This window comes from Sinocyclocheilus anshuiensis, unplaced genomic scaffold (assembly GCF_001515605.1).
Source record: "Sinocyclocheilus anshuiensis isolate Anshui unplaced genomic scaffold, SAMN03320099.WGS_v1.1 scaffold1024, whole genome shotgun sequence".
NCBI classification, from domain to species: Eukaryota; Metazoa; Chordata; class Actinopteri; order Cypriniformes; family Cyprinidae; genus Sinocyclocheilus; species Sinocyclocheilus anshuiensis.
The window spans coordinates 1,717,341-1,739,680 of record NW_015552843.1 but is presented as its reverse complement, the minus strand read 5'-3'; the positions used below and the strand labels follow the sequence as shown (position 1 = coordinate 1,739,680).

The following is a 22,340-nucleotide window of genomic DNA, read 5'->3' as shown; positions in this document are numbered from 1 at the left end:
CAGACACACACACACACACACACACACACACACACACACACACACACTTTCTCTGCCTAGGAAACGCACAAAAAATTTGAAAAAGATCAGAAATAAAACAGCTACAGATTCGAAAAGCTTTATGGAACGTATATTTACAAATAGCCTAAACATATCACCAATACCCAATGCAACAATTTACATTTTTCATCTTAGCTCTATCAAAGGAGACTCCAATAAATCCCATCTTTATGAAAACTGATTAACGAGGAACATACTGTAAATCTTTAAATACAATGCTCATTATTTGATTGGAAAATATATATATTAACAAACTAAATGAACAATGTTTTCTGAACATTTTAAAAGTACTGCAAATGTGATGCATTGTACACAGAAAGAACATTATAACAGCACAACTAAATACTAAGAAATTTCAGGGAGATGTTACATTTACAAGTGGACTTGCATGAAAAAAAAAAAGGTTGATATTATTACTATCAGAATCCTTTGAAGAGATTCAATGTGTCAATTCAAATAATGATTTTCTATGACATCTTTTCCTTCTGTTTGGCCCAGCAGACAACATAAAAAAAAAGAAAAGAAACCGTCAAACATCCTACTGACTGGCTGATTACAATACTGCAAAATGGCAGCATTACTGTAAAAGTAGTACAGCTGGTTTGATTGCCATCCAGAAGAGAAGGTCAAGACTCCATTTCATCTCCCTCAAAGACTGGCGGCTCAAAACTCATCACCTCGTCATATGTCTGACCTGAACAGGAACAGAAACCAACATTTAAGGTTGTGACTGCAACATACATTAAAACGTAAATCTAGATTATCCTAAATAATGGCTTTATGAAAACTGCCCATTATTTTAATTAACTGAAACATTTTACTAATTGAAATAAAGCTGAAAAAAATATATAAATATTAGATGAAAAACAACTAAACAAATTAAAAATATTGCCTATGCAACTAAAACAATTTGTTGAAGTTGAAGCACTAAAAATACTAACTGATATTAATAAAAACTAAAACTAAAACTGAACTAAAACAAATGAAAATACCTAAATATTAATATTTTAAAACTAAAACAAAAATGAATAAAAACGACAAAAGCACAGAACAAAATGACTTATTAAATTAAAATTTAAAAAATACTATAAAAATAAAACCTAATTCAATTAGTAATAGTCTATTCAGAAAGTAATAGTAAATTAATATAAATATAGTATAGTAATTATAATAGTATAAAAATAATCATAAAATAACACTGGTTCAGAGTGGGAGGATGGGGGGACAGGGGCCCGGGTCTAACCCAACGCCTCAAGTGAACAAACCTGCTAAAATTGCTTAAAGCACTTGTAACTTTTTGGCATTTTTCTTATAAACAGAGCAAAAACTCTTGACTCACGTTTCCACTCTTCAATATCAAGCTCTTGGCTCTCAAAGCTCTGGTCGAAAGGCTCTGCCTCGGGTTCATCATCTGGGTCATGGTACTGAGCAAAGTACGGGTGAGCCAGAGCCTCCGCCGCCGTGATGCGCTTATCCGTGTCCAAAACCAGCATCTTCTCTAGAAGGTCCACAGCTAAAACAAAAAAAATGAAATATTTAATCAAAAACAAATACCTTCAGCTTTTTTTCTCTAAATATTTTACTGCCCTGTTTGTTTCATAAATAATGTGTACACTTACACTAAATATACCAACACTGTATTTGCACATGCACAACCATTAAAAAGTTTTTTTTTTTGTATTCAGCAAGGATGCATTACATTTATCAAAAGTGACAGTAAAGACAATTAGAATGTTTCAAATGCAGTTTTTCTGAACTTTCTGTTCATCAAGAACTCTAAATGTATCACTTTTTCCACAAAAATAATAAGCAGCACAACTGCCACTTTTACCTTGTGGATTAGCTCCGACAAACACATCAGCAAAATTCCTCTTGGGCATCTGAGGAAGTGAGTTGATGTAAGTACGAGCCTGTGGAAAGAACCAGGTGAACCATGAGCAAGGTAATGAAATAATGTTGATTACTGTCATTATCAAAGTAGCAGCTATATTCATTTAAAGTTAATATTACAATTAAGAACTGAGCTTGTTGCAATTCTTGACTTGATCACCATGACAACTGCTTGTGTTTTTGCACATTGCTAACCCTGTGAATCATAACATTGTGGAGTTAGTATGCAGTGCCATTTGAATAATGCAGCAAACAAACAGCTTCAGAAGGCAGAGGGAGGGGTCTGTGCTGTGCTGGCGATGACAGACAGTGATTTTAGCTCGCGTAGATCAGTGAATAACTGCATTACGGCTCAGCGGCAAGCAGTGAGCAAAGGAGAAAGCGGAGAAGATAAAGGAACTCTATTGGGTCGACTTTATTACCACTATTACTTTTGCTTGTATTCTCCACACAAAATAATGTTTTAACCAGACTTGACAATGTTCTAATGAATATTGTATCAGTTTGCTCTGTTCCCCTAATCTGATTGGCTGAGTGGGTTTTCAGTCCAAGGTCACTATTTGTATCACTCAAGCTTGGAACTGGAGCAATTACAGAACGCATGGATGTGTTTATCAATCTCTCTTGATCGTGTGATATCGCTTTATTATAAGTTAATAGGATTTTTTAAATTCTTCTAAATGCAGTCCGTATTTCCAAAATGAGGTCTGCTAATTAAAGGGCATGATGGGTATTCTGCAAACAAGGGGCTGGGCGACAGCGAGCTCACCTCATGGCTAGGCATCCTGCTTATTAGAGAGGCAGGTGGAGTTCCTGTAAGTCGCATTATCTGTTGAAGCTGGTTTATATCTTTGAAAGCCGGGTCAAGGAGCTCACGGTCAACAAATTTAGTGTAATGCAAATTTGTCAAATGTTATCTAGACATTATATTGTGGTTCTCCACTGCTCTAGGGAGAAAGACATGATCAAAGAAGGAGAGAGGAGAAATTGGCATGCAAATTGTGTTCATATACAGCAGAGAAGAATGTCATGCTTTAGAGATTTTGGCAAGGATTAAAATCAGTTTAGAAATACATCAGCAGAGCTGGAAGACAAAACTCAGGCTTGTTAATTTCAGTTTAGATGATGATTCAGTCCCAAACAGAACCTCAAATCAGTCTTTCATCTAAAAGTGAAGCCAAAAAGTCAAAGTTCAGTTAGAGAACACTGGAGAAGCATACTTTTCAATTAGCGACAATCAACACACATTCCCTGTTGGAAAATCCAGCTTATAGTGTTTTCTAGCTGGTCCAAGCAGATCATTAGCTGGTCACCCAGCCACCATGTCTCAAAAACTAGCTTTCTCACTTTAAGATCTGGTAACTAGTCTTGTACACTGTCTATTTTTGGGGTCAGTATTTATGTATTTATTTACTTGTTTAAGAAATTACTACTTTTATTCAGCAATGATTCATTAAATTCATAAATGACACAAAATGTATTGCAAATAAATACTGTTCTTTTGAACTTCCTATTCAAAGAATCCTCATCCAGCCTGGACCAGAGAAAAGCTATTACAGCTGCCAGCTTCAAATGGATTTTCCACTTTGAAAATCAACACAGACAGGCGTTTTTAGCAAGTACACACTTCCTAAATATATCAAACTCACAGACTCCGATGAAATTTTCATTAACAGCTCAGGTCCTGGAGTTCCAACCAGAAGCATAATAAGCTTCAACTGATCGATGTCTAATAAAATGAGATGAAGGAAAACTAGTGTGGCTCAACAGGGAACAGGCCACAAAAACAAAGCAGGAAACGCTTATTTTGGTTTCATGTGTTCTTAAAGAACAGGAAAGCATAGACGCTTCGGTCACACCTGTGGAAAGACGAGCAAGCTGATAAAAATAGCACAGGTTGAATATTTTCAGCCTGCTCAGCAAAAGCAAGTCAGAAGAAGCTGCACAGGTGTGCTCTGCCTGTGAGAGGGGGAAATATTCGGCAAGTATTTCTGTTCCATGGATGTTGTGGAGCCAGATGCATTTAGAGTGGCAGCCGTTCAAGATACAGTGTGTCAAATATGCAAAGCCAGGGGGGAACACACACCGCAAGTGCTGAAACCTGAAAACATGTGTCATTGGAAATTAGAAGCGAGAAAGAGGCATGTCATTTCCTGCAGGGCAGTTTATTGCATTCTCATATTGATGGATGATATATCCTTCCAATCGCTGTTGCGTCTTGGGCCGTAGCTGAAAGGCGTAGCTTAAACGGAAAGGACAAAAGTTCAGTTTAAGACAAGAGCTTCTGCCGTAGCACAAATACACACTGCAAGGACAGAAAAATGGGAGAAACATAGAAAATAAATTGTAATGTGGTGTAGGGCTGCACGATTAATCGAATGCTATTGTCATGCACAATTTGTTAGTAATGCCGGTTCTGTAATCAGCAGGAAATCATTATCAGCTGCTTTCAGATGGAGCAGAATTTACTACACAGAGTCGTAGAAAGAGTTCATCTGAAAGCATGTGAAAATACCACATTTAATAACATATTTTTACTCCAAACTCACTTCATAACGTCAGTCGAGTGTTTGAAATAAATCCTTCTGTGAGATGATGTGGCTTCTTACACAGAATAAGGCACGCAACATATTTCATAGTACCGTATTGGCCCGAATATAACACGGCCCTGATTATAAGACGACCCCCCTTTTTCCAGATGTACCTTTTGGAAAAAGGCTTTTTAAAAAACAAATCTTGTTTTTTCTCAGTAAAACACATTTTGTCTTCAATTATTTTCATATTGAATATTCTTCCTATTTTAATTTTTGTTTTGAAAGTATGGTAAAAACTGGTAAAATGTACCAACAGACATGTCAAAGTCTAGACCCTGAATATAAGACGACCGCGTTTTTTCAGATGTATTTCCAAGAAAAAGACATCGTCTTATATTCGGGTCAATACGGTATTTAAGCAGTGATAAAGGCATTGCATTATAAATATACTTTATTTTAATGAAAATTATAATAATAAGAACTCCGATAAACCGTATATTGCCGTAGTCGTGTGTTTATTAGTCACGTTGAATCGATGAAAGCAGCTGAATCTTCTGTTTATTCAGCTGCAGCTATAGGCATTTCCTGGATTACTTCTTCGGGGCATATTTGGAGTTTCAGCGCGAGAGCGCCCTCTGGCCTTCGGATGGAGATTTACTGCTGATCACAGAACCGTGCTTCACTGAAAGATACGCATGACAATCGCAGCTTCTGTCGAATCGCGATCTCGATTCCATTTCGATTTATCGTGCAGCCCTAATGTGGTGTTAAAAACACTTATCCATAATTTGTATACATTTAAATTAGCATGAGAGCTAATGCGCACTTAAAAATACTAAATCATGCATTTTCTGGCTTGGAGCCATGGTGCAATTTACAGAGAATTTTTTGCAGGTCAGCAAGGGGGGAAATGAGAGGAAAAGGATACGATCTGTGCCAGGAAACAGAGTCCTGCCTGTCAACAGCTCAGCCATGATGCATCCCACTGACCAAATGTCCACTGAAAAGAAATCAAGAAACAACATTATTGGAGAGGCAGCAAGCACATGTTCCCTCTCTTGTGTCCTGACCCAGCTATCTTCTCACAGAGAGCTGTAAAAATGGCATGGATCAACAGCCACAATCCTCATTTAGGCAAACCCATCGAGATTTGGCCAGTCAGCTTGCTTGGTATTTGTCGTAACTACACTACCATTCAAGCTTTTGGGGTCAGTAAAATTATTTTTAAAGAATGTAATACCTTCATTCAGCAAGGATGAATTAACTTGATCAAAAGTGACAGTAGAGACATTTACACTGTAGAAATGTCAATTCTATTTCAAATAAACGCTGTTCTTTAAAATTTATATTCAAAGAATCCTAAAAATAAATGTATTAAGCAGCATAACTGTTTTCAACATTGATATTGTAGAAAAAATATTTCTTGAGCACCAAATCAGCATTTTAGAATGACTTCTGAAGGATCATGTGACACTGGAGTCTGGTGTAATGGCTGCTGAAAATTCAGCTTTAATAAATTACATTTAAAAATACATGAAAATATAATTATATTTCTATAAGAGACTTGTGCATAAGAGATCTACACCATCTAGTTTTGAAAAGCAATTTTCTCCCCTGATTCAAAATGAGTTGATTTGTATTGTATCAGATGTGGGTGTAGTTGTGTTACCTGTCATGTTGTAGTGCATCCAGTTAAGCATGATCTCTGGAGCACGGTACCACCTTGTGGCCACATACCCTGTCATCTCATCATCTGTGTGTCGAGCCAGACCAAAGTCAAGGATCTGAGATACAAAAAAGAGGGGGGAAAAATTAATGTTTACAGGATGATTTGAGTAACCAAATTACAAGCAAAAGTATAACATCTATTAAAGGGGTCATATGATGCTGCTAAAAATAACATTATTTTGTGTATTTGGTGTAATGAAATGTGTTTATGCGGTTTAAGATTCAAAAAACACATTATTTTCCACATACTGTACATTATTGTTTCTCCTCTATGCCCCGCCTTTCTGAAACGCATCGATTTGTACAAAGCTCAGCTTTCTGAAAAGCGAGGTGTGCTCTGATTGGCCAGCTATCCAGTGCGTTGTGATTGGCCGAATACCTCAAGCGTGTGACGGAAATGTTACACCCCTCACCATACTGTGATGATGCCCTGTCAGGCCGGAGCGATGATTCAAAAACATGAAAACCCATTATAAACGAGGCATTCGTTGCATCCAGTGGGGACATAATTATGGATTATAATGACTTATACTGTCTTTTAACGCGTTGCGTTCCATCGCGCCGTGTAAACAAAAAACCATGTCTGCATTTGTGATCGGAGAAATGACAAACAACAAGCCCTACTCTACACTGCCCAAAAAACTCGCCACTGCATTTTAATCTTGATCCAAACAAAGATGCTGCATACATGCAACATGAGCAGTTTTTAAACTAAATTAGATTGTATAGTTTCGAAATTTGAAGCAAAAACAGAATGGTTTGACTTCAGTTTTGTGAAACTATAAATAAAAATATCTGCATGAAACAGCAAAGCTGAATGAGATGCAGATTCACTCTCTGCCAGCAGGTGCCGCTTAAAGTGTTTCCTGGTTTCCGCTGTAAACAAAACAGCGCTGACCTTATGAACTTTAATATGCATTATACAGAGGCAAGATGAAAAGAAAAAATACCATCTAAACTTTTCTAAAGACAGTAAGTTCCCCTCAGACATACATTCATATAAACTCCTACCCCTAAATTAATCGCAATTTGTTTAGCATCTCAACCGATTTGAATCGTCACATATTTGAATCGATTTTCAACCGGCTCACAGTTAATCGTTACATCCCTACTCCAAAGAGAAAGGAAAAATTGAAACCGCATCATATGACCCCTTTAAAAAAAAGACAGACTCACCTTAAGTTCACAGTCTTCATTTACTGCCAGATTACTGGGTTTCAAGTCCTGGGAAACAATTAGTGACAATTAGTTTACAGTTTCTTTATACCACAACAACCAACTGTTTTAAAAGAATATTTGCAGCAATTTATTAATTAAATGTATAGATGTAACGCTTTTTTTCACATTTCAATTTCCAGAGACAAAACATTGCAATTTCAAGTTCATTAAAACAAAAGAAACTGCATATATTTTAAAAAGCAATGTGAACACATAAACATGAATACATTTTAAAACAAAAACGTTATGTGAGCTGTAATGCTGTCAAAATCTTTTAGATTACCTATGTGACTTCTGTGGAACAGAAACTAAATAAAAAATGAATCACAATTATCTTCTGTGGTAATCGACAGTATGGCAACGATGCTGTCCACAGGCATCAAGCTGAAAATAACACAGACTATTCCTTTAAGACAAAACTGATTTCTAGCAATTTCTAGCTTTAGTCTTTGCACAACAGCAGGCCTGAGCATGCAGCATGGTGATGCCAGGGAGAATTGGCTCCACGGGGCAACAAACACAATTTTTTTTAAGGGGGAAAAAGCCTGCAGGCCTTTTCTGAACACTTACCCTGTGAATGATGTCAGCCGAATGGATGTACTGGACAATTAAAAGAAAAATAGGGGGAAAAAATGCTAGGTTAAGTGAGAGAATAAAAATTCCAGGTTAAGTCTGATTTACATCAGACTTAAGAGATTTAAGAGATTCCTGTTTGTGTTTGTTACAGGATTGAAAATGTGCAGTTTCACCTTAAGCCCTCGCAGGATCTGGTAAATAAGGAACTGAACATGATCATCGGTCAGCTTCTGACACTTCACAATATTATTCAGGTCAGCACCCATTAGATGAGTCACCAGGTACCTGCCAAACAGGACACAGGAATGTTATTCTCCTGCCAACTGTTTAACCTGCTGTTGGGAGTGACAGCATAGACCGAAATGTAGGGAACATTTAGTTCTGTTTTGATAAATCCAATAATCTTGTTTTGCTTGAAGGCTGCTGACTGTGCTTCCAAAGTGAAGCAACAACTTAACACAAGTTTTGGCCATGGAGGAACTTCTAACTACTGTCAACATCAAGATGTGCGACTGGATCAGTTTTCAGGTAAATATCCTGGGATAGCTGCTCGCACATATTTTAATGATTATTTTGGGACTGTGAGAGAAGAAACAGGAAACCATAGGGAGATATAAACTAGAGCTGTGCTGATACAATCATATAATCAATATTTCACAATACTGCTTTCCTTACAATAGTGATTAAATACTTTAGATACTTATTTATGATTTATTGATTTGGGCATTCACAGAATGACCTTATAAATAAAATTACACGACCTTAAAGTTTGGGACCAGTGAGATTTTTTATTTAAATAAACGAATGCTTTTATTCATCAAGGATGCATTCAATTGAGCAAAAGTGATAGTAAAAACTTTCACATTGTTAAAAAAGTTATTTTTATTTCTGAAGGATCACGTGACACTGGCAACTGGAGTAACAGCTGCTGAAAATTCAGTTTGCCATCACAGGAATAAATTACATTATAAAATATGTTAATGCAGAAAACCTGTGTTTTAAATTGTAATAATAGTTCACAACATTACTGTTTGTACTGTATTTACTGTAAATGCAGCCTTGGGCAGCATAACAGACCATAACTGCCAAAAAATGTATGTGTTAAATGGTTGTGTACATATAATAAATTATATATTAATAAATATATTATTACTTAAGAAGGACTGTTATACTCAAGTGGTCACTTAAAGGTAGAACTGAAAGAACAGATATGTAAGGGTTAATTTAAATGAGCAAGTCCTCCGATTTTGCCAATGTGCAACTGTATTGACCACTGAACCTGGCTCACAGTATATTCAGGCACATTAACAATCAGATTTTATTACAGTCTTCAACCTATCAAACAAACACTTCATGGTAACCAACAGTATAGTCTAAATAAGCACTGACTCTTGGCAAGAGGGTGGAGCTACAGGTCAAACAGAGCCACTGTGATTCGACACACAGCAGAGCTTAAAATAAGCCCTACTTAATCCCAGAAACACTCTCCACCCAATAAACACACTCAGCATTAGAGATAATCAACAAATACATCCAAGGGGGGGGGGGGGGGGGGGGGGGGGGGGGGGGGGGGGGTGGGGGGGGGGGGGGGGGGGGGAGGACACAGATTAGAGACAGTAAACAAACATACATCGCTTCTACTTGCACAGACAAATGAAAAACTGAAGCAAAGTGCGGATGCCCTTCATCCATCACTGTGCATCAGGTCTATTTTTGGCAGCAGAATCAATGTTAAGTCACCGCAGCATCTGGTTTTACAACCTGGCTGTATCCTTAGCATTCCCCACCAACCCACGGCTGCTAGGCTGGAGCCAGGCAGCACAAAAACCTCAGTCTCTGTGGAAACCCGAAGCTCCATAAAACCACGAGAGCCTGAGCACGAGATGCTTCTAGTCATGTAACAAATGGCACAAGATAAATAATGCAGTATTATGTATGAGAAATTAGTGCTAAACACATAGGAGTATATTAAGCTGTACTATTATATTATTATATTAATGGGATTATAAAGCTGAACTAAAGGACACAGCGCATCAAAACCAAATCGCTCTATGATCAACACAGCTGTTTACACAGGAAGTGTCTGATCACAGCTTCAGTTGGCAGACATAGTTTCTATTTTTGATGTGCAGTAGCCACTTCATTTTGCCCACCTGTCTGCAATAAAATGGTTTTCTGAATGAATTTACACTATCCTTCAAAAGTTTTAGTACGCAAGATTTTCTTTCATGTTACTGAAAAAAAGCTCACAAAGGCTACATTTATTTGATCCAGTAAAACAGTATTATTTATTTTAAAAATATATTACCATTTAAAATAACTTCTAAACTTTAAAACATAATTTATTCCTGTGATGGATAAGCTGAATTTTCAGTCACTCACTGAAATGTGTTACTCCAGTTTTCAGTGACAAATTCTAAAATGCTGATCTGGCACTTTAGATATATTTATTATTATTATTATTATTATTATTATTATTATTATAATAATCAATGCTGAAAACAGCTGAGCTGCTTAACAATTTTGTGAAAACCATGATGCTTTTTTTTCTGGATTCTTTCAGGATTCTGAATAGAACACCTTTTATTTGAAACAATTGTCCTATAACATTATAAATGTCTTTACTGTCACTTTTAAATAATTTAAAGTGCCCTTGTTGAGTAAAGGAATTAATTTCTTCAAAAATAATTTTACTGACCCCAAATGTTTGAGTGGACTATTTCCTCCAGTTTAATTAACACTTGCATGAAGTATAGTCATATTCAAGGAAAAAATAAATAAAAATCAAGTCTAGTGAAAAGATCTCTTAGGAAGGAAGTAATTGTCTGACTCACACATCATTAAACTCCTCCAGGCTGGTGGCAGGTGTAAAAACATCCAGCAGGCCGATCACCTGCAAGCACAAAGTGCAAAGAACACGAATCAGGATCACTTAGTACAGCATGTACAGTCTTGCATTAAGATTTCATTGCATAACCTGACAAGGACAATCTAGAATTAAGCAGTTATAGAATTCCCTGTATAACCCAATTTCTAATAAGAAAAAGCGAGGAATTACTATGTTTTAATACCAGCTAACTCTAATAGCAGAGGAGACCTGCTCAGAATTTGCTGGCGTTTTCAAGGATACAGTGAGAAAAATTATGTTCCAGAGCCCCTGGAGCAATAGCTCAATGACAGGGCTTGATTTAAGGGTATAATAACCCACATTTCCACTTGCACATCACTGCTATTTTACAGCAAACATCCTATTATTGGCCTATTCTATTTTATGATTTCCAACAATAATTATTTATTGTGAATTATGTTGGGGACCCAAGAGAAAAGGGACTTTTGTCTTGTGCAGTAACTAGTTAAAATCCTCTTCATTTAGAAATTCTAGTTTGCCAGTACACTCATGGTCATTATGTTGCCCCATTGACCTTAATAAGGTTAGAAGCCATATTGAATTTTCTGTGAACGAAAACAAGGCTGTGAGGGATAGGACTTTATAATGGCATGTGTGGCATATTTTTTTCATTTTAAAAACTTAATATGCAACTACCATGACTGCCTAAGTCTTCCTAATTAAGAAATTAATGGAAGTCTGCAATATATGTCTTTTGTGGAAGAGAGAAAAACAGGTTTGGGTGAGTAAATAATGACAGAATTTTAAATATTTGAATGAACCAAGCCTTTAACCATTGGGATTACCATACACCACTGTGCATATTAGCCTTGTCAGTTTGATAATACCTGCGATCCAAACTCACATTCTCATGTTTCATATGCTTGAGTAGCCGCAATTCCCTGTAGGTCCGCTTGGCATGGATGATGGACTGAAACGGCCTTGACAGCTTCTTCACGGCGACCTTTAATCCTGTCTTTTCATCATATGCAGAGCTGAAACACACATGATTCAAACATGCCGTCACTTTGTTGCACAACTGAAACTCCAACATGCTACAACAGGACCAAAGTTAAAGACAGTTGCAATTAGGAGTCAGCATATAAAAGGCACTGAATTAACTTGCTATACATTTCAGACTGAAACAAAAACTGGCCAGATTCTCACTTCCTCATGGAAATAACCACCAAGGCTTACAGAAGGAACTAAACAGTGAAACATACTTATTGCAAACAATCACAAACTACCTTTTCAAGGACAAATTGTTTAATAATTTGTCACACATTGACCACCACAACAATGAAGTAGACTTAACAGAGAGGGTCATGATACAACCTTTCAAGAACCACAGGATATTTTACATGCAGGCTACAACTTGACAGAGAACTAACAGATCTTATCAAAGAAAATCTCAGTGCTTCTCTTTTTTGAAACCACTGCATAAGCTGAGAGATGAGCCTGGCACTTCAAACCCAGTGCAATCTGTTTATCAGATATTCAATTACACAGACACAATAAGGGGGCCCATGAAATATAATCTAGATAGCACGGTTGCCTAGCATCATAACTTCTAACAGTCACTTTGGTGCATAAACAACCTGTCTCCCCTGAGTAGGAGTAATTTAGAAAATGAGCCTGGCCTTCAAACACCTGTCTGTTTAATTTCACAAAGACCTTTCTGAAAATCATTTGCCAACAATAAAAACTGAGGTAACACTTGTTTTGAGTTTAAGGAAGAAACTAAAGAAGTCTCTCGATGTGCACAAACATTACTGGTTAAAAAAAGGTCACATTGCCTCAGAAACACATTGTGTCATGACAAGTGTGTTTGCTGATCACAACAATTCAGAAGCTGACATGTGCAATTTTACAATGTAAAAATACTTCCACTTTAATATATACAACAACAATTTTTTAGAATGTTTCCCTAAAAACAGTATGTCGCTTTCGAGTGCTTCTTTGAGCATCTGCCGCCACATTGATGGCAAGTTTGGGAAATGGACATTTTTCCAATTCTGTTTGGTGGCACTAGTGCTTCAAAAATAAAGGTTAGGTCTAACTTTAAAGTTGCAGGAAGTTTTTGTTTATGTATATAGCTCACTCTTTTTTAATTTCAATAATACCAGTAGTTTTGTACTTTATAACCAAAAGCCAATCTGTTTATGCATCTTTTGTTTAGTCTTTTTAATTCTTTGTTATCTTAAGTGCTGACTGAAAGTGCTATATAACGTAAAGTTTTGATTGAATGACAGACTAGTTATTTGATGTAAACATCATGAGGGGGCGACCCGCTCCACGTAGAATAGTCTGGAGTCTACACCTTTAAGTGAATCATAAATCCAACTGTGTCAGAAAACATAAACCACCGACAAAACTTTCTCATCGCAGCTAAACACACCAAAACGAGCAATCCAGAGGAATTCATCACGAGATTAAGACAATAACATAAGACAAACCCAGTGCTTCACCTCATCCGGGGTGTTACTACAAGCAAACGAGAAAATTAAGTGCTATGAATCATTACAACAGTCTTGAAATGACACGCAGCTCTGACTCACTGGCTGCGTTTCAAAACCTATCGAGTAACCTACAAAGACAGCAATTTTGCGCCTCGCAAGCGCACTAAGGTGCCCAAAACGTCAGCTCCCTTGTTTCTGGAGACACAGTCATGATGCATCATGTGGGGTGACCTCATTCAGGACAGACCCCACCAGATGTCCGCATTAAGACCACAATACACCACTAAGTAGGGCGAATTAAGAAACGTGTGTTTCTATATCATCAACAAACATCGCAGTTTACAAGAAAAACAACTCTGCAGTGCATCGCGTTCATATCTTCGACAATTTTAAAGTGTGCATCACGTTGCTCATCCACCGCAAAAGGTTTATCACTTTGCAACCGAAGTGGCATGCGTGCGTGCACGCGAGGTGGCATTTGCAACATACGTGACTTTAAATGTTTATGAAGCATAAACCACACACGTTAAAAACACTTTGCAGTACTACAAACACTTTTAACCCGCTTTTTGTAACTAGCAATCACTCTCGCATAACAAACTACGGACTTTGTTCTTATTAGCAAGTTTGCTAACGCAGTGCAATGCCGTACGGGCCCGTAAGAATGAATGGGGCACATCGTTCCGCCATCGAAACAACAGATAAATATTTACCAAACAGTTCCGTATGCACCAGAGCCGACGGGAGACAAGTTCTGATATCGCACAGGGACCTCCCATATCGTCTTGTTGACCTCCTGTCGATAGAAAGTGGGTCTTTCTTTCTGCGACATGCCTGCAGAACGAGCGCCCGAGGCGAGTTGAGAGACTTCTGCTTTCCCTGGCTTCTCTGCCTGTGATTAAAGGCGGTCGAGTCTTCTTGCAACAATCAAAAATGGGAAGTAAACGACCGATAAAGTCGACCGTGCACGCGGACACTCAAGAGCGAACCACCTCGGTGTGTTTAATTCATGCCAGCTGCTCCAAATATTCTTGGAATGTGAGTGTTGAGAAGTTGCTCGGTTCCGGGTCGCGGTGATCTCGAGCACTATCCCGTCGTACAGTGTAAAAAAAAAAAAAAAAAGCGAAGTGAGTTCCCAAGCGCGCCCCCTGCAACACATTTACAAGTACACAGGAGGATTTAACAAGGCAACACACGGAGGTTGTTGATGTACTACAGCGTTTTTTTTCAACGTCTCTGAATTCGATATTTATACCACACTAAAACGTTTTAACTTTACACTGCATAATAACATCAGAGAACATACTGCTGTACCTGTAAATAATGGAAGATGGTGTAAAACTCTCCAAGATATTTTAAATTTGTTTTTAATGAAATAATACTAATTTTTATAGTTATAATATTATAATTATTTATAGTTTTATTCTACATTAAAACATACATTATATGTATACAAAAAAACATTCACTCAAGGTCACTTTATAAGAACAAAGAAAAATTAAAAAAAATTGTTATATAGCACGATTGACATAAAAAGGGAAAGAACAATATAGCTACAGAATGCAGTAAGGAGCAGAGAAAAAAAATCATATATTAACACGGCAGACTAAACCTAATAGAACAATAACACAATAAATCAGTGGATAAAGAAGGAAGTGGAAGATGTTTGTCTGAAGATGGATGAAATATATTTTGAAGATTTTACTTCAGGGAATTACAGTCTTGTTCTATATATTTTTAAATTAAATATTTGACTATAACACAATATGAAAAGTTTTACAGTCAGGTGCTCTTAAGGGCTGGTAGAACACAGGAGTCAGAGGTCATACTGGGCATTGGCATCTGGGTTATAAAGGTCAGGCTACGTTTTTCTTCAGTAAATCTATTAAGGAAAAATGGTTTGACTTAGCACGTATAAGACCACAAAACAACATTATAATTATTTTTGTAAAATAACATCATAAGTGTTATCCATCACAGTGGGCCTTACCCTGCATCACTGCTAACCTGGATCTTCTCAGAGGAAGATGTTGATAGAGCTGGAAGATGGGCTGGTTTCCTGTCAGGGAGTAAAGAAAAAAAAATATATATATATATATGTTTAATTGTAGAGTTGAAGTGGGCCACAAAAGCTATTTGGCACGGTGTTGTCTGTCACTACAGAAACAAGGACACTTTCACACAAGGATGAAACAATGCGTAAGCATTTGGGACCCTGAACTGCCTTAAGGAATTTGTGAAATGCAAAGAAATCCCGGCAAAAGACAATCTAAATCTGAATTCTGGATTCTTTGAGTGACCGCATGGCAGTGCTAAAAACAAATGTTGCAGTGTTGTTGTTGTTGTTTAATTTTATTTTATTTTACTTGGTATTGTCATTTCAAATGTCTTCCATACAGAACAACAATGCAATATTCAAATCCCTTTTTTACTCATTCGGATCCAGCGCACATTCCAATGGACATCGCTTTCATAACATTCAAAATAAATACTGAATTCTACTGAATTCCAATCTGTTTAAAAAAACAAAGATTTTGCATTAACTTATTTATTTGAATGAACGTAGATAATGTGTGTGTGTGTGTGTGTGTGTGTGTGTATGTGTGTTTATACTGTAGTCAACATTTGAAATGGATCAAAAAAGTTCAACAAATATGTCCTAAGACAAGAACGCATTTTGGTTTTTGGATAACTTTTATGAAAGGTTTTGATCCACTTCAAATGTTGACTAGTGTATATATAAATACAATTATTTACATTTACATTTAGTCATTTAGCAGATGCTTTTATCCAAAGCGACTTGCAAATGAGGACAATGGAAGCAAACAAAATCAACTATAAATCTATTTACCTTGTTTTATGCCCATTGAATTTAGCAAAAAGCAGATTGAGTAGTCTCTCTTTCTGCTCCCATGTTAGATCAGAAATATCCACACTGGAGCTTTTCAAGTTGCTCCTAAAATGACACCAGACCATTTTTATCATCATAGTCATCTTGATTAGTTATGCACATTAAGAGCAATTAGTAATTCTGCACTAAAAGCTCTCACACCATTTGTCAGCTTCTTCCAGGTCAGTCTGAACATCATTGGTGCTGTGCGGGGCATTAGAGAAGGTCCGTATACGAGGATACTCCAACCTTCCAGCCCGAGCCTCGTTCATTCTCCAGCGATAGGCCTTCAGAGCCTCCTGTCTACATACAAGATCATCTTCAAATATGTGAAGCACTCCTAAATGTGAAGCTGAATCTTCAAAATGCCCTATTAAAGGATATTTCACAGAGCAGTTTTCATAACTTGTGCAAACCTGTAGAGGTGTTGCTGTGTTTTTATTTCCTTCCTCACATGGTCAAGAGCTTCATGAAAGAAGAGTTCAAGTTCTTTGCGCTGCTCGATGATGCTTTGAGCCAGCCGTTTCACCTGGCCCAGCTCCTTCTCGCGGGCAGCTAGAAGCATTTCCAACCTCTCAAGGTCTGCGCTGTTGGCCTGCATACTGACCATGGCACGCCGCTCCACCTCTTCTCTCTCCTGCTCAAACTCCCCAGACATGATGCCCAGAGCTTGCTCAAGTGTGACCAATTTAGCCCTCAGCTCGGAAATCTCATTTTGTTGGGACCTCATCTGGGAATCACCTTCTTTTCTCATCAGTTCATTCGTCTCCTGCAGAATGAATCAGTTTGAGAGTCAGTCTACATCACTGGAGAGATGCAATGTGCTGAACACAATGGCAAACATGAGCATCTCTGAAAGCCAGCTTAGTTAACTCCATAAAGCCTACTGTATTATATTTGATGCACAAATTTAAGTTAAAAAGTGAGTATCAAATATGATACATCAGGCTTTTAGGGAATGTTTATCTGTACTTCTTTCAGTCATAATTCTATTTCATTATATGTTTTGCCTCCACAATAATAACCACAGAATCTAGGGCATTTAAAAATCATTTTACTAAGAAATATTATTGGGATATACAGAGTGACAACTGATATTTATATGCATTTTATGTAAGTAGTCTATAGTGTATTGTTAAAAATATCTCATTGATTGACATTACAAGCTATTAGAATTTCAAAATCATACTTTTTGTCCATAAATAACAATATCTTCACCCAATTGCATATTTTGTGCAAAACTGCTGTGTTCTTTCCCTTCTCGAGTGTGAATAAACTGTTCAATAAACTGTTCTATTTCTAAAAATTATATTTACCAGACAAATTTTTAAAATGTCAAGTTTTACAAGGTTAAATTGTACTTCGATTTCATTAAGCTTACGCTTTAATTAAATACTCTACAGAGAAACTGTCTCTTAAAATTCCTGAGTCTGTTAGTGGTAGCACCTTTAAGAGAGCAAGGGAAGCATTCTTCTCTTTCAAGGTTATATTTGTACTCTTCAGTTCCTCTGCCTCTTTCACATAATAATTCAGTGCCTCGTTCAATCGTACATTCTCCTTGAACACAGTATGTGACGCTGTACCGAGCTGCCTGTTGGGAGCAAAAACTGAAGATTTGACTCCAATAAACACAAATGATAGACATACAAAGGTCATATATACACATACAAAGGTCATATATGCAGTAATTAACCATAATGATGGGAATGAGATGAGTAATGGATTCAATAATAGAATTGAAAGAATAGCTGCTCACGCAATAGCTTCATGATGTGCTTGCTCTGCAAGCTGAGTGATCTTTTGCTCTGCTTCCTTCTCAAGATGAATCTATATAGAAGAAGATATCGTTGACAGTTCTCGCATGTATTTTAGTGGCACATATGGTCTAAACAAAGTATCTAAAAATCCGTAACAAATGGATTTTAAATGGTAAATGCACTTTCTGAAACATGTTTCTATGCATTATGTCTTTCTTATAAATGGATGCATAATATATTTCGCATCTGGGTTTTCTCACTCGTGCTGTGTAGAACTTGTACTCCTTTGTCGCCAGACTCTCTTGGTGTCCACGGTCAGCAATATACATTTTTTCTCTCATCTAGAAGCACAAGAAATACATTATATATAACATTTCTGCAGTTTTTATGCATCTACATTGCTTATTACATTAAATAGTTATTAGTAATGACTGTGCAGTACACTGATCAGGTCTTCTTCCAGATTGGCCTTTATTTTGCGAAAATGCTTAATGGTTTTGAGCTCGCCCTGCATCCTCTGGAAGTCGCTTGACCTCTGCTTAAACTTCTCTTCTAAAGCATCAATCTTCTGCATGTATTCAGCCACCTGCAACAGCCAGTCAGTTGAAACGAATGAGGGGTGAAATTCAAGTCTTGCATGATAACAGCTTCTTGAAATTCAGTTGTAACAGCTTGACACAATGCTAATTCATTTGGAAAATAACTCAAATTCAATAAGTGCTTACCAGAAGGTGTTTCTCTTGTAAAGCCTTCACTTTTTCTCTTTTTAGTTGCTCTTCTAATGCAGCAATCTTATAGGAGACAAATTAGTAGGAAATTAACAGCACAGGTGGATAAACTGAAATGTTTATGATAGAGATATCAAATGACAAAGGCAGACTAACCGTTGCTGTCTTTTCACGGTCTGTTCTCTTCAGAAAAGCAATAATATCGTTTGTGTCTTTCTCGGCTCTATATTGCTGGTTCGCGAGCTCCTCGTTGGCTTTGGAGAGCGCGCGAGTAGCTTCGCGATACTCGACACGCGAAATTTCCGTGATATTAAACTTCGCCTCCCATAAATCAGCGTTTGATTTGAACTTTTCGATATCTGACTCCTTGTCGGCTTTAGACTCATGCTTGCCTTCTTTCTTACCTTTTCTGTAAAGACGTGAAGTGTAAAGACAATTATAGAAAGCAAGTACTAAGGCTTACTGTATAAATCAAACCTAAAACTACATCTTTCATCCTTACCCTTTTCCCTTGCCCTTGTTTCCTTTCTTTTTCGGCATCTTTCGGCGCTTCAGACAACTCACTATCAGATGATTTTGGAGCTGCACGGGCTCATAGTTTCATTCTGTTTACATTCGTTACTATGGAAACGGTCACCGTCTGAGCCACTGCGTTGTTGAACAAACTGACGCAACATAAGAGAAATTATTTAAATAGCAAATAAAAGCTAGACATTTGCTTTTTTTATTTTTGTCCTTATCGATATTATTTCTTGCTGTAGCTTGGTGTAATTATAGGTAATCTCAAGATTTAATAACAATGGACACATTAGCTTTATCAAGTAGGCTATATTCTTTAAGAAAACCATTACAAACAAGATGACATTTCCTAAAATACAAATAACATAACAAAAAAGGTCCACACAACATAAATGCTAGTATGCCAAAACATATGAATGATAAAAAAAGAAAACTGTCTGCAACATATTGTAACCACTTGTAAGGCAGGTGTAGCTCAACTCTCACTGACCCAAATGAAGAGAAGAAAAATAAAATATTTGATATATCACATGATGACCTGTCAAACAAATGCAATGTAAATTTTCCAGCATTATCTTTCACAAGCATACAGGTTTGGTATACATCTTTATAGGCCTATTTACACAATGATATAGGTCTTTAAAAAAAACTCACATCATAAAAAAAAAGTTTTTAAAAATCTTCTTATGCCAGGCCTGAAATCACAGGTTTATGAGGTGACTTGAATAAGGCAGACATGTTTTCAGTATTTTTTTATTCGCTCAGTGTCTCTTTGGGAATAAAAGTATTGATGGTATATTGTCAGATATAGCTTCAAGGATGGCTTGTAACAGGCCAAACATTTCTTGCTGGCTCTCTCTGTGTCTCAGAAGTTCTAGTTCATCTCCATCTCCTGTGCAGCTGATGATTTTAGAGGAACAGAATCAAAGCCATCTGACGTTCTCTGTAAAATAACAACAGTTTGTCAAGAAAATGTCTGTATCTGCCTGTTAATGCTAATATTACTGTAACATTAAAAACATTTATAGCATCCATCAAGAATATAGCTTTAGAGTTTATAGTACGGCCAAACTGAAGTCTGTCTTCTGACCTCCTTACCTCTCTGGAAAATGACTTGATCTTAGTGAAGAAAGATTTCTTGGAGAGGTAGATGAGGTCATCCTCTGCATCTTCTCCCTCCATGATGGCACAGCTATCTGCAGCTGGAAGTTCACACTCCTTATCTCCTGCAGTCATCATTAGCTTTGAGTACTTATACTGCAGCCTAAAGAGAGGGTATGAATACTGTTATACATACAGCAGCCTTCATTTATCCCCAATTTATCTACAATTAGGCTTATAGAGATAAAAGAACACATTCACACCCATCTTTGTAGCAGTATGAAGTTGTATGTTGTTCTTTTGTCTTAATTTCATTCGCTCACAAAGTCAGTGTTGTACAGTACAGTTATCTACTATGAATTTACACTTAAATTCATGGAATTATGAGACTGAGCACTACACTATACTTTCGAGTAGAGCTGAATAGATCAAAATATGTAATCTATCAATCTAGATATATGATAAAGTCTTGGCCAAAATGCAATTCCAGATGCAATGGGCTAAAAACAAATATTTTAAAAAGTATTTTTGTTTGAAATAACCAAACTAATATATTTTTCCTTAAGTTGGCATTACTCGATTAACATCTATCAAATATATTTTATTTTATTTAACAATAATGTGGGAAAAATACTTTTCCAGCGATAATTCATCAATCTTTATTTACATTTTCATGAGATCAAATTAAACCTAGGTAATTTCACCTGTATGCTGCTTTGTTTTCCACCTCAACAAGTTTATTACTGGATATCAAAGAAAGTACAAAGTAAGTAAACCAGTTTTTGGTCCCATTTTTAAGTATCACTTTCAGTAATGAACGCTCACTTGCGTGTCCTTTTCCAGAAGTAGCAGCTGATGGTAATGAGCAATATAGCAGCCACAGTTCCGATGGAGACACCAAACTTCAGCCAGAAGTCCAGCGTCACACAGGCACTGACCTTCTGAGGAGGCAGTGACACCCCACCTGTGCACCTCAGAGGTTGTTGCCACACATAGGTAGTCCTCTGAGAAACAAAAAACATTTTAGCTACATTAAGTCATCTAATAAATGGTCAAATAAAAACATTCAGAGCGGGAAAATAGTCTCATTCACAAACTGTTTGGTCTATCATGATGTGAATTGACATGTACCTGAATTCCTTGGATACAAGCGCTCACAATCTCCTTATAGTTCCTCTCAGAGCAGAGAGGACAGGCATACTGGGAGCGCCACAGGAAATGGAAGGAGCAGCCATCACAGGTGCCCTCTGAACAGTTGCTATACCAAATGCACACACATAAAGAAAACAAGCAATAAACAGCAATATCCTTCCATCGTCTGAGTTGGAATACAGACATAAAACCAGTATTACATTTAGTCCCAAACCATACAATATTCACCGCACACACTTTCAAATCAGTGTCTTGATTGGTCTTGTTTTTTTTCTTGGAACAGCCCCAAAAGTAGAGCTGCACCATTTGGGTGTATATCTTCAGAAGACGAATTAAGATATTTTTGATTAAATCAAAGAGCTTTCTGACCCTGCATAGACAGCAATGCAACTACCATGTTCAAGGCCCAGAAAGGTAGTAAGGACATTATTAAAATAGTCCATGTGACGTCAGTGGTTCAACCTTGATGGTTCAACTAGTGGTTGAACCACTGATGTCACATGGATTATTTTAATAATGTCCTTACTACCTTTCTGGGCCTTGAACTCAGAATATTCTGAAAGAGACTGAAAAATATCTTAATTTGTCTTCCGAAGATGAAAGAAGGTCTTAAAGGGTTAGTTCACCCAAAAAAGACCTTTGTTCATCTTCGGAACACAAATGAAGATATTTTTGATTGAATCTGAGAGCTGTCTGACTCTGCATAAACTGCAACGCAACTGAAATGTTCCCAGACAGAAACGTAGCAAGGAGATCTCTAAAATAATCCATGTGACATCAGGGGTTCAACCGTAATTTTACGAATCTACGAGAATACTTTTTGTGTGCAAAAGAAAAAAAA

The 22,340-nt window shown here is 37.0% G+C and overlaps 3 protein-coding genes across 5 annotated transcripts in view; all 3 read right to left on the bottom strand.

Moving 5' to 3' along the window:
- Positions 1 to 40: 40 nt before the first annotated feature.
- On the bottom strand, positions 41 to 14,444 carry LOC107668071 (mitogen-activated protein kinase 14A). 3 transcript variants are annotated; one of them, XM_016459839.1, is made up of 13 exons: positions 14,066 to 14,444; positions 11,759 to 11,888; positions 10,841 to 10,899; positions 8,180 to 8,291; positions 8,001 to 8,030; positions 7,389 to 7,436; positions 6,154 to 6,268; positions 5,413 to 5,484; positions 2,720 to 2,799; positions 1,892 to 1,970; positions 1,400 to 1,573; positions 656 to 754; positions 41 to 545 (listed from the first exon to the last, which is right to left on the bottom strand). In XM_016459839.1, exons 1-12 carry the CDS (start codon positions 14,182 to 14,184, stop codon positions 687 to 689), a joined length of 1,086 nt encoding a protein of 361 aa, XP_016315325.1. In that variant the 5' UTR covers positions 14,185 to 14,444; the 3' UTR covers positions 41 to 545; positions 656 to 686. The 3 variants fall into 3 exon arrangements, with proteins under 3 accessions (XP_016315325.1, XP_016315326.1, XP_016315324.1); XM_016459840.1 differs by lacking the exon at positions 2,720 to 2,799 and adding an exon at positions 3,600 to 3,679 and having other exon boundaries at positions 41 to 754; XM_016459838.1 differs by having other exon boundaries at positions 41 to 754.
- A 452-nt stretch (positions 14,445 to 14,896) lies between these two features.
- bbof1a (basal body orientation factor 1a) lies at positions 14,897 to 19,291 on the bottom strand. Its single transcript, XM_016459749.1, has 12 exons — positions 19,230 to 19,291; positions 18,884 to 19,136; positions 18,725 to 18,790; positions 18,442 to 18,585; positions 18,260 to 18,340; positions 17,999 to 18,069; positions 17,689 to 17,833; positions 16,659 to 17,011; positions 16,405 to 16,545; positions 16,204 to 16,308; positions 15,343 to 15,411; positions 14,897 to 15,234 (listed from the first exon to the last, which is right to left on the bottom strand). Exons 1-12 carry the CDS (start codon positions 19,265 to 19,267, stop codon positions 15,135 to 15,137), a joined length of 1,566 nt encoding a protein of 521 aa, XP_016315235.1. The 5' UTR covers positions 19,268 to 19,291; the 3' UTR covers positions 14,897 to 15,134.
- A 224-nt stretch (positions 19,292 to 19,515) lies between these two features.
- LOC107668108 (UPF0577 protein KIAA1324-like) overlaps positions 19,516 to 22,340 on the bottom strand; it is a 13,092-nt gene continuing 10,267 nt past the window's right edge. The window contains exons 19-22 of the mRNA XM_016459900.1: positions 21,479 to 21,605; positions 21,173 to 21,351; positions 20,345 to 20,510; positions 19,516 to 20,189 (exon numbers count right to left, since the gene is read on the bottom strand). Of these exons, the coding sequence (XP_016315386.1) occupies positions 20,121 to 20,189; positions 20,345 to 20,510; positions 21,173 to 21,351; positions 21,479 to 21,605 (541 nt within the window). The 3' untranslated portion in view covers positions 19,516 to 20,120. The remainder of the gene's footprint in view (positions 20,190 to 20,344; positions 20,511 to 21,172; positions 21,352 to 21,478; positions 21,606 to 22,340) is intronic.

Bases quoted from the DNA above. Each gene is read 5' to 3' on its own strand.
- LOC107668071 (XM_016459840.1), bottom strand. From the start codon at position 14,184: ATGTCGCAGAAAGAAAGACCCACTTTCTATCGACAGGAGGTCAACAAG. The intron at 10,900-11,758 runs GTGAGTTTGGAT...TTGTGCTTGCAG, and splicing joins AGCATATGAAACATGAGAAT to GTGATCGGCCTGCTGGATGT. The intron at 7,437-8,000 runs GTAAGTGTTCAG...ATTGTTTCCCAG, and splicing joins CGGCTGACATCATTCACAGG to GACTTGAAACCCAGTAATCT.
- bbof1a (XM_016459749.1), bottom strand. From the start codon at position 19,267: ATGCCGAAAAAGAAAGGAAACAAGGGCAAGGGAAAAGG. The intron at 18,791-18,883 runs GTTAGTCTGCCT...GTCTCCTATAAG, and splicing joins ACCGTGAAAAGACAGCAACG to ATTGCTGCATTAGAAGAGCA. The intron at 18,341-18,441 runs GTACTGCACAGT...TTGTGCTTCTAG, and splicing joins TGGAAGAAGACCTGATCAGT to ATGAGAGAAAAAATGTATAT.